Source organism: Talpa occidentalis, unplaced genomic scaffold, assembly GCF_014898055.3.
Source record: "Talpa occidentalis isolate TD23 unplaced genomic scaffold, MPIMG_talOcc4v2.1 talOcc4.3, whole genome shotgun sequence".
NCBI lineage: Eukaryota > Metazoa > Chordata > Mammalia > Eulipotyphla > Talpidae > Talpa > Talpa occidentalis.
The window spans coordinates 35,624,048-35,636,064 of NW_023603184.1; the positions used below are offsets into that span (position 1 = coordinate 35,624,048).

Below are 12,017 nucleotides of genomic sequence, written 5' to 3' on the forward strand. Positions count from 1 at the left end.
TCAAGGGAAAATTTCTTTTTCTGTGAGATTGCTGATTGTTGTTTGTAGTTGTGAGCAACTACAAATATTGTATCAGAGGCAGGGCCAAAGATGGTTATAGCTTTTGGTTCTCAAACATGGTTAATAAGTAACATATCAGTAGTTGTAACATTGACTACTTCGGAGTGCATTATTTGTGCTGCCATGATTATTAGCTCAACCAGTTACAAAATTGCTGTTGACTTATTCTTGAATGCACACTCTAACAGCTACCATACCCATTGTCACCTCCAGGGGAATCAGCCCTAAACAAACAGGAAGAATTTAGCAGGAGCCTGCTATGGCACCTCCTGGCTCGGGTCTGCCACCCAACTGCTATCTTTAACTTTTTTTTTTTAAAAAAAGATTTATTTATTTATTATTTATACATACAAGCACTGGGTACAGTCAGAAGCAAGGGAGGGTAAGAGAATTCACCAGAGCCAGAGTGGAGAGACCAGGCCGACCGACGAAGTACACTGCTGAGGGGAGCAGGGAGCGGCAGGTCTGTGTGCCATGTGGGACCCTCTCCTGGGGCCACAGAGGCTGCTGCAGGAAACTTCACAACCCAGCACTGGCTCCTGTCTGCCACCCAACTGCTATCTTTAAAGAGAATTTCCTTCTCCATTTAGTCCATGCCACAAAAGTAAAGACCACCACCATGCAGAGAGAAATATACAGCCTTTTGTTTCCAGGTTTTTCACTTGTTAATGATCGGCCAAATGTTGAATTGCTGTCTTTTGGCAGAGATACTAATTTTATAAAAAATGTAATATTTATATCACACAGTGCCATTTGCCATCAAATTGTTTATTCAGTAACTGATCAAACAGCATGTACAGTTTTACTTTTAAATGTGTATTTTAACAATGGTAGAAACTAGCCATAAACAAATGAGAAACAAGGAGTCAGCTAACAAGATTCCTGACTTTTCAGGAATCTGCCCCATGCCCGCAACTTTGTGGACGACATGAGTAGCACGGCTCCCAGTACCAAATATTTGACAAAGGTCAGGAGGCCTCATTTTACCTCGGGAGAATAGAAATTGATAAATTAAGAGCCTCTCCTAACGTGCATGATATTTAGGAAAAATCTAACACAGGGGAAGTGATACATCCTGTTGATACATAAAGGATGTCAAAATGCAAAAGAATAGAACCAGCAAGGAAGGGGGCAGAATGTTGGAAATAAGCTCAGTGCCTCATGCCCCCAAGGCATAAGGCACTCCAGGTAAGTACATGAGGATTAAGAAGGCTCAAGGGCCTGGTTTGCAAATAGCCATGGGCAATTTACATTTCAGAGGATTCAAATATGGACAAACTCTCTCAGGAAAGCCACACTTGGAGTATTCATAGATGTGTGACCCATGGTTTGTGACGTTGTAAAAGGAGACAGTGCCTGCCTCATAGTCAAGGAAAACCCCAACACGACTGGGAGGGACCTTCATGGAAAGAGACAACATCTTGGGTTTCTGGGATTGAGTCTCATCATCAAAAGCATGATACTCTGATTGATTCTGTAACCCTATAGCCCAGATGCAAAATCTAGGCTGTAATCCACCATAAATATTTTGGTTATTAGGGGGGTTATTTACATTTCTTTTACAATGGTTTTCCCCACACACCCCCAGGATCCAGGAACTTTTGTTGGATACATCTACCTCCCAGTAATGTTTCCCATTCTTGAAAAATGGTGATCCCAGGACAGAGTAATCCCCATAATAGTAATTCGGATATTTTTTATCACCAGAAAAATCTCCATAATAGTAATTCGGATATTTTGTAACTGGAATATTGTCCCACAAAGATTTCACTTCTCTCTTATTTGCAGAAATCGCAACACTGTGTCCATTGCTGGTCAGATTCAAGGTGACATCAACTGAGAAAAATTAAAGTTTTGGGTGAGGGACATGAAGTATCTTTATACATGACATTGTGAGAAGAATCATGAGAATAACTTAGCAGGAAATGGAAAGAATTTTGGTTTTAGGGAGAAATAAAACACTGGAGACTCAGTCTGTGTATTAGAATGAGAAATAGTAGTTTTAAAATATGAGCTTTACTAGAAATCAAAAAATTCAGAAAGATGAAGTAAATAGAATGGAGAAGTTTGATGGCACGAAGATTTATCCTTACCCCAGCAGCATCGCACACTTGCCAGGTCTGAAATGATTAAAAAAAAAAAAATCTAAACTGGTAAATCTAAGCGAAGGACACAGCACTGAACTCTATCACCTCTGCAGATTAAGGGAAATTCCTGAACTATGGCAGGGAGTAAACTAGTAAATAAGGGTAGTGCTGACTCCTGGCCGATCCCCACTCAACAGGACATTTCCTCAGCCACTGTCTCCAGTGCCCCCAGCATCACTGTCCACACCTAAAAGCTGAGTTTCTTCCTCACTTGGTCCCTGCCATTGCAACACCCCCCAGTCGCCCACCCGGGTGACCAAGCCTCACCGGTAAGCCCTCGCAGCATCGCTCTCAGATCCGGAGCTTGGAACACTCGTCCTGGTTGTTCGGGAAAAGTTTTTGGCTTCTTCACAGTGAAATCCCAACACCTAGAATGAGAAAAATAGATCCCTACACCTCTAACATGATCCGTGTCAAACTGACTTATCTCTTTACTCCAAGGAATACACTTAAACTCTTACCTGGAAACGATAAGGGAAAAAGAGAGCAAATGCTGACCTCAGAGTCAGGAATAAAATGGGCTGATGTCTACCTCTGTGCGGCTCTGGGAACATCTTGACCTCTCAAGAGCAGTTTCTTCCTTTCAAAGTTAAATCGTTAATATGTCTCCCTCTACTTGCTACAAACCATATGAAAATATGTGTAATAATAGATTTGACAAAATAAAACTTAATTACCTTAAAAAAATAACACGTGGGAAAAGTCACCATATGTATTTGGGATCCAGAGAGAAAAACAGAAAGGCTCCAAAAGTGGCTCATGGGTGTCTGAGATACATCAAGTTTGGGAACACTCCCTGGAGACAACCAAGATTTCAAACTCTACACCCCACTAGGGAGGCCCTCAGAATAACATTTAAGACTCAGGCTCTCTGAGAATAATTGCAACCACTTGGAAAATACATGATGATCTCCAGCCAAACAGTGGTCTGGATTTTATGTGTTCAGAAAGAGGTCGATGCTGCCAGGTAGGTATGAATATAAAGTAAGATGCTGCCTCTTGATACCTGGGGCCAGAGCTTGTGAGGAGATGAATCACTTTCTTACAGCAGGGCCCAAATATCCCACAAGATGGTCTATGAAATTTAGATATAAAGGTATTGTTGCTAATTCTGGGTGCTTGGCAGAAAAAGATCAGGGCTTCCCCCTATGAAAGTCAAGCACCTGTGATATGAAAGAACCCTAGATAGAAGCACACAGAGTGAATAAAATTTAAGAGGTCACAGAGGTCTGATAACTACAAGGCTTGATTTTTTTTTTTTTAGTTATCTTTTTCTTATATCATTCTAGTTTCCATGGTTCTGCCACCCTGTGTCACTTGTGAACCATCACAATATCTGCGACTGTTCGTCACTCCCATTTTGACCCCCTACCTTCCCCCTCCTTTGCTGGATGCCTCATATCTATGGTCAGTTTGCTACTTTTGACTTCACCACCTTTCATTTGGTTTCTTTACATTCCACATAAGTGAGATCATCGATATTTATCTTTTTCCTGATTACTGATTTTGGCTAGCATAATCCTTTTCCTGCTCCATCTATATCGCTGCAAATAGTTTGCCTGTAATAGTCCATTGTATATACCACAACTTTTTTAAGATTTATTTATACAAGGACGGGGTACAGTCAGAGATGTGGGATGGTGAGAGAATTCACCAGAGCGGAAAGCAGAACAGGCAGATGGACAAAATACACTGCTGAGGGGAGCAGCGGGCGTGTCAGGAGAGGTCTGCGTGACAAGTGGGACCCTCACCCTGTGGTTAGGGATCGAACCAGCGCTGCAGAGGCTGCAGGCAGCTTCGCAGTCCAGCGCTCAACCGCTGCACCACCATGGGAGGCCCTATGCCACAATTTTTTGATCCATTCATCTATTTTGGGGTATTTGGGTTGTTTCCATATCCTGATAAATAGTGTGCAATAAAAATAAACATAGGAGTGCAGTTTTCCTTTCAAATTAGTGTTTTTGTGTTTTTTGGGTAGATTCCTGGGAGTGGGATCGCTGCATCAGATGAAGATAAGTTTACAATCCCCCAGCAGTGTAAGAGTGTTCCTTTATCTCCACATCCTGTCCAGCATTTGTCGGTTTCTTTTTTTTTGGTGTGGGACAGTCACACTAGAGTGAGGTGGTATCTCATTGTGGTTTTGATTTGGATTTCCCTGGTAACTACCGATTCTCAACATTTTTTCATATGCCCATTGGCCATCTGTCAAATGCTTTATCTTTAAAGCTACTACTGACCCAAACTTGTCAGCTTCCTACCATTCCCATTCCTTTCCGTAGTATCTGGTCCGTTCTCAACCAGTTTTTTATAAACAGAAATTTAAGACAAAAGTATACCCATATTTCCCTGCCCACAATGATGCTTCATTGTTAGTGAACACGAGGTTACTCTAAAAAGCATTAAACATCTCTCCACAGCACAAAAAGACCATCGCTGGCCTCCCACACATACCTTTGTATGATGTCAGTCACATCCTAGGTGAAAAAGAAAAAATAAATCAATTAATTAAAAAAAAATTATGCGTCAAGAAGTAATAGGTTCTCCCCACTTATAAGGCCTCATGACATCTCCTCAGACCCCTGATTAGGTGGGGTAGAGTTGGTCCTATTGTCAGAGACAAATGCAAAGAGAAGACCTAGGCCAGACATTCCAGAACTCATGTGATGCTGTCAGGTTTCCCAAGAAGTAGAAACAGTTTTGACTCTTGTGGAAGTCAAGTATGTATCTGGAGATGAGACATACTTGTAAGGAAAACTAGAAACCTATTAATTTTATTCCCCAGATGCAGACTCCCTCTGAGATGACTGATAATTTATGGGTCTTTTGTGTATTCAGCAGAAATGGAATGTGTATGCTACCATTTGTCCAGCTTTATGCCAGCCTTAGGGGAATTTAAAAAATTATAATATTCTTCAATAAGTTTGCATGACTTTTATGAGGTGCACACAGACACAATTAATTTAAGTGCTTTTCCTGTCTCTCTCCTCACATTAAACTCTCTACAAGTGACTTCATGCAGTCCCTTGAATTTTACACGCACATATGTGCAGCTGATTGACTATTTTTACTCAGTTTTTTCTGTAAACTGTAGATTAATATTTTCATTAGAAAAATAACAGCAACCAGTAACTTAGAATGTCTCATCTATAACTTCACCAAGTTGTTAAATCAATGCAATTTAAGAGAAAAATAAAGCACGGGAACACATTCCAAGGGTAAACAGGAAAAACAATTGCAAAAACAGTTGAAAATAAGTTGGACTGAATGAAACTAAAAACGAAACAATACTAATATAAGGAATACAGGTAAAGCAATACATTTATATTATTAAACACTAAACCAGAAAAGATGTTTTCGCAATTTCCATTTTAAGAAACTAGAAAAGGAACAGTAAGCTAACCACATACAACACACACCCACTAAATATGTAGAGAACAGAAACAAATGATTAACCTAAAAGAAATTAATGAAATATAAAAGTTTATTCTATAAAAATATCAGTAATATCGACGAGACATAAACTAAGAAAAAAGGGAAAAAGCCAATCACCACTGTAAAAATAAAACAGGGTGGAACAGAGTCCCAGCACTCTAGTGATTTTTTTTTTTAATTATGGGGACTGCAGAGAATTTCAATATGCAAGTTCTGTCTCTCCCTCCTTTCCTTCTCATATTATAATCTTTATTTTTGCACAATAGAGGATCTCAATCCTCAGGTGTGGTCACCTTCGTTTTCAACCACCAAAGTGCCCACAGCCTTCCACCCTCCCCACACGGGGGTACCTCCCCCAGCTCTTCTCTACCCTGACCCCCAATCCTAGCCACCCGCCCCCCCACACCACACACAGGGTGTTGTTAACATGCAGTGATTTTCTGAAGGAACACATCCAAGGCAACCTCGGAGAGCTTCAGAGTCTTGCATCTCATGCGCCACCAGGGGAGAACCCAGGAGAGAAACTAGGCCTTGGCATACACTTAAAAAATGCAGGAGGGTGAAAATAAAAGGGAATGGAAGCAATCACACTCCCAGACTTCAAACTATACTATAAAGCCATAATCATCAAAACTGCATGGTATTGGAACCAGAATAGACACACGGACCAATGGAACCAAATAGAAAATCCAGAAATTAGCCCACTGATTTTTGGTCAACTAATCTTTGACAGAGGAGCAAAGAATATGGACTGGAGCAAAGAAAGTTTGTTCAATAAATGGTGCTGGGAATACTGGGTCGCTACATGCAAAAGAATGAACCATGACAACTACCTCACACCATGCACAAAAACCAACTCAAAATGGATTAAAGAACTAGACATAAGACCTGAAACCAAAAAATACATATAAGAAAATATAGGTGAAAAACTACATGACATGCTCCTCAAAGACATCTTTACAGACACATCGCCCAAAGCAGTGATAGTGAAGGGAAAAATAAACAGCTGGGACTACATCAAATTAAAGAGCTTTACACAGCAAAAGAGAAAATCACAAAAACAAAGAGAAACACCACCTACTGGGAGAATATTTTTTCACACAACACTAATGATAAAGGACCGATTACAAAAAATCTACAAAGAGCTGATGAGACTCAACAAAAACTAAGAAAATAATCAAGTCAAAAAATGGGCAGAAGAGCTAAAAAGACACTTCTCCAAAGAGGAAATGCAAATGGCCAACAGGCATATGAAAAAAATGTTCAACATCACTTTTAAACAGGAAAATGCAAATCAAAACTACAATGCGATACCATCTTACACCAGTGAGAATGGCACATATCAAAAAAACTAGGAATAACAAATGTTGGCGAGGTTGTGGAGAAAAAGAAGCTCTCCTGCATTGCTGGTGGGAGTGCAAACTGGTCCAACCACTATAGGGAGCTGTGTGGAGATTTCTGGACCTACTAAACATAGAGCTTCCATATGATCCAGCAATTCCACTCCTAGGTATTTACCCAAAGGACACAGAAACATCAATTCCAAAGAGCACCTGCACCCCTATGTTTATAGCAGCACTATTTATAATAGCTAAGCTATGGAAACAAACCAAATGCCAAGAAAATAGAAGACTGGATCAAGATGTGGTACATACACACAATGGAATATTACTAAGCAATCAAAAAAGATAAACATGCAGTTGGCAGCAGCATGGATGGTGCTAGATGGGATCAAGCTCAGCGAAATAAGTCAGAAAGAAAAAGAAAAATACAGGATGGTCTCACTCATAGCAGGAATTTTAGAAAACCTAAACAAGGGACCGGGAAAAAGACTAATTAATACAAAGTAAAAATCAAAATCAACAAGCAACTCTAAACCAGAGACACACTATAGGGGGTGGGGAGAGGGAAGGGGAGAGGAAGAACTAGGGTCAAAATAAAGGGGAGGGGCAATTGCATGGGGAATATAACCAAAATCAAAACGCATACATTGTACACAAATGAAAAATGTAAGAATTATATAAAATAAAATATTAATTAAAAAAAGGCAGGAGGGGTCTGGAAGATCTACCCCCCCTTATTTGGGGGGGATCCTACTTCAGATTGCCACTTTTGTTGCTTAGGAGGCTTTTAGCTGCATCCCTCCTACACCTGCTGTTCTCTTTTGCCTTCCAGCACTTTGGCAAACCAATTAAAACCATTTCAGTACACAATTTGGGTTGCTTTGCCTTTACGGACCAGGTAACAAGAACCCCTAGAATAGACAACATGGGTTATTCCTCTTTTGAGTATGGAGTCCCAGTGAAGCCCCTTGATTTTGCTTGGAATCAAGGGGACATTACAGTGAATATTGTAGGAATTGAAGGGATGATAAAGAATTATTATGAATATCTTTGCATCTACAAAGCACACAACTTAGCCAAACTCCTATGAAGAAACACATTGCCAAAAACGGACACAAAAATTATTTAAAAAAATTAAAAAGTAAATTATATATAGTTATATACATATATAATTATATACGCACATATATGTACCCTTTCACACAAAAGAGCCAGAATGAGACATCATTTTGTGAATTCCACTGATTAAATATAAATACCAGGCCTTCAATAATTCCTCTCAAAAAATAGAAAAACAAGGGGGAAAAATCTCTACTCATTCTATGAGGGGGAAAAAAATGCTTGTTAAGACTCTGAAGTGCATCTGTTTATCTGGACTAAGCTTCACTCGATTTAACTAATAAATGTGTAACAGTAGCAGGCAATAACAGAGGGATATCCAATACACCTAAATAAAATGCATCTTCATTCCAAGCTCACACAATTGCACTGTACTTGATACATTAATAAAAACAAGGTTTTCCCCTTGTTATTTATGCATTCAATTATTCCTATAAATGCAGGAAGCACACTGCAGAGCAGAAGAACCTTAGTGTCACACCAGAAAGAGCACAGCAATACAGAAGGGGAGGGAAATCTGTCATCATTGTTCTCATATCTCAGAAGCTGAGGTTTCTTTTCAGATCTTACTGTAACAGGGTGGTCCCCAGGAAAGAGGGAGGTTCCAAGTTCCCTGCCCCACCGAAAGGACAGTGGAGCTAAAGAGAAGAGAAAGAAGACAGCAGGATGAAGCCACAAGGAGCCCTGGAGGAGACACATGGAGTAGAAAGACACGTGAGGAAACTGCGCTTGCCTGTAGGTAGTGGACTGGGTGAAACAGATGTGGGTGAGAGACCCATGGGGATTAGACAGTGGCAGCTTTTACCTTGATTTTGGTTTTGCTCTTTTCTTTCCAGACTTCTCTGGTGGTTTGATCCTTTTCTGTGGGTTCCCACTGAAAGGTGCTTTGGCCTTGTGCCAGGCTTTGGGGCCTTGCTCTCGGCCTATCCTGTTTAGGGGGGCTTTTACCCACAAGGGGATGGGTAACTGTGGGTGCTTGACTTGAAAACTATATTCTCTGTCTTTCCTGTATTGTTTACTAATTGTATTAAAGTTCCTTTTCATTGGTCTCATGTGTTTTGTGTTGATGTGGGGATGTCAGAACCTATTTAGAGCAGGCAGGTCCCGGGGTCTGGACTGCCCCTCTCCCTGTCCTGTAACATTACCTGCAGCATGTCTATGTCTGACGCTTCCAATCGATGCTCCAGATCTGAGATGAGAACTGATATCAACTGGCTCTGCTGAACGAGCTCACTCTCATCCTCTGCCAGTTTATGGAGAATGACTTCTTCCTCCTTATTCAGGTTTTGTAGCTCCTTCTGCTCCGCCAAGTCCAGGAGACCTCTCAGTTCTGCAAACTCTGCCTGGACACCTTGTCTCTCACTTTGTATTTGACTCTTAGGGAGAAAAGAAAGGCGGTACTCAACCCATCAGGCAGAGACTAGGAACCAGAACCAGCACCACTGTAAATGGAAAGTTCTCACAGCAAAGTGAGACAGAGCAAGAGAACAATTCTTAAAGATGCTCTTCACCTATTACTTCCCCTCTATTGTATTCCAAAATAATTCCCTCAAGTCTGCAGCACTGAGTCCAACCCTGAGCCAAACAGAGCAACTGGGTAGGTGTCCACGTTCACAAAGCTGGACTACTCCTGACAGCACCACTCACCCTCTGCCAAAATGGAACACTGGCCCAGAGCTATGGCCGAATGGCTTCCCTCAGGAGAGTCAAAGACTCAAACACATAATGGGTATGGAACAGGAACTGCACTGCCGTCCTGGCCAGTGTCCCTCCATATGAACCTTCCCTCCAAAGACCCATTCACCTGTGCCAGGTTCACTTTTCAATCCTCTCCTCCATCAGGGAAATGATGAAGAGAAGGATAATCAAATCACTGTGGGATTGTTAATGATACAATAACAAAAAGATAGGAAGTTCCTCATGTTATCACCCAAATTCTATCAGATTTCTGTCTAAACCCCTCAGAAAGAGCCTCCTCCTATTGTTAGGGGGAAAAGAATGTCCTAAAGCTATTTCCAAACAGGCTTTGTGGACTCTACCCCCAGTCCAGACCAAAGCCTAAAGACACTTGGAACTCCAAATCCCATCACCACCAAAGGGAAGGTGGCTGGGACCTGAATGTGGGGTTAAGCAGCCAGGTTTGGTATAAAGGCAGACACGTGGGCTTTGGGAATCCCCCATTTTTGGCTCTCAGCCAGCTCACAGCGTCCAGCCAGCTTTCAGAGTGCCTTTGGGTTTCCAGGTCGGAGGATCGGGTAGGATGCATTAAAGACATTATTTCCCTACTTTCTGCCTGAGTTGTACATTTCCTTAATTCCCTTTCCCTTGTAAATAAACCTTTTATTAACCTTTTGTGTGTGTCTGTAGTGGAGTATTCATAAGTCCCTTTAAAGTGCATGGGTGAGGACCCACAGCCAGGCAACCCGTTTTATATCGGGGTTGCTCCGTAACACTACCTTCCAGGAAGTTGTCCTTTCTTTGACTTCAGCTTCCAAATGTCCAGATTCCTGCAGCTTTTCCCTCATCTGCTCCAGGGTGCCCTGGAGCTTCTCCTGTGAGAGGGGAATCAAGCCAGGGTCAAGCAATGGGCTTTCTCAACATCTGAATACAGGTCATGGAGGAAGTAATCAGATGATCTCGAAACATAAGAGTCACAGAAACTGAAAATATCAATGAGAACCTATGACATACAAAATCTGAATTGTGAACGTATTAAGTCTCAGGCAGAAGTCTGAGAGAATTCACCATCCCTTCCCCAAGACAGGATGACTCTATTTGTCCTAGAGGAGAAATTTGATCCTGCAGCAAAGTGGCAACATCTCAATCTACCCAGTCCCTCAGTTTCACTTCATGTGCAAAGGGAATGATGGATTTTCAGGAGTACAAAAGCCCCTCCTCTCCCATTTAACACCTACTTCAAAACACCTACTTCTGACTATAAATAAGTCTCTTGTAACCATGCTGGAGGCAAAGAAATGTCCTCAACATTGAAAGGTGATCCAAGTGTTTCTCTCCCCCCAGCTTTTTCCAAGCTGGAAAATCAATTTGTGTCCTCTTATTAGGTAGAACTAAGATAAATCAAATGTTTTGAGTCTCATGAGGAAGTGTTAACTTAAAGAGATGACCCAGAATTAGCAACATCTCTAGAAATAGATTATTTTTTAAAGATTTTATTTATGTATTTATGCACAGAAGAACTGGGGTGTAGGTCAGAGGTGAAGGGGGTGAGAGCATCCACCAGAAACAGAGTGGGGAGCAGAACAGGAGAATCTGCTGAAATACACTGCTGAGGGGAGCAGTGGGCTAGACAGAAGTCTGCTGTGCCATGTGTGGGTCAGCTCCCTGGTCCATGATCGAATTCAGACCATTATGATGATAGGGCTGAGACTTAACCCCTATGCCACAAGAGGACCCTAGAAAAAGATTTTTACAGGAGAAAAGCAAATATCTAAAGGCAAGTTTGTATCATATGATATTGTCCCCTCCTGGTGCCGTGAGATCCTCCCTCTTTGACACCCAAGGCTCCTAACTCATCCCTAAGGGAGGTTATAAATACTGGATCTGGGCCTCAAGTTTCAGTGCTATCAAGTCATCCCCAGCCACTGCAGCATGAGTTCAATCTCCTGCCAGGGAGGTGACCCACATGGCACAGCAGACCTCTCCTGTCTCGCCCACCGTTCCCCTTAGCAGTGTGTTTCAGTCAGTGTGCCGGTTCTGATCCCCCCTGTCTCTGGAGCATCCTCTCACCCCCCACACCTCTGCCCTGTATCCCAGTTCTTATATGCATTAATAAATAAATTTTTTAAAATAAATAAACACTGCATCTATCCCATTTTATTTCAGTATTTATATTCATGTAAATTCTCCACGTGTATGTTACTAAATGCGGTCTTTTTCTCCTTCTAAGCTGTCTGAT

At 41.5% G+C, this 12,017-nt stretch overlaps 1 protein-coding gene across 3 annotated transcripts in view; it reads right to left on the reverse strand.

Moving 5' to 3' along the window:
- LOC119255566 (tripartite motif-containing protein 5-like) overlaps window positions 1-12,017 on the reverse strand; it is a 34,344-nt gene that overhangs the window by 21,392 nt on the left and 935 nt on the right. Inside the window, exons 2-7 of one of the 3 annotated variants that reach the window (XM_037522817.2) lie at window positions 10,558-10,653; window positions 9,247-9,477; window positions 4,659-4,681; window positions 2,475-2,575; window positions 2,154-2,180; window positions 688-1,896 (exon numbers count right to left, since the gene is read on the reverse strand). In XM_037522817.2, coding sequence (XP_037378714.1) covers window positions 1,274-1,896; window positions 2,154-2,180; window positions 2,475-2,575; window positions 4,659-4,681; window positions 9,247-9,477; window positions 10,558-10,653 — 1,101 coding nt within the window. In that variant the 3' untranslated portion in view covers window positions 688-1,273. Of the gene's footprint in view, window positions 1-687; window positions 1,897-2,153; window positions 2,181-2,474; window positions 2,576-4,658; window positions 4,682-9,246; window positions 9,478-10,557; window positions 10,654-12,017 lie in introns of those variants that run through there. The other 2 variants (XM_054699479.1, XM_054699480.1) reach the window with 2 other exon arrangements.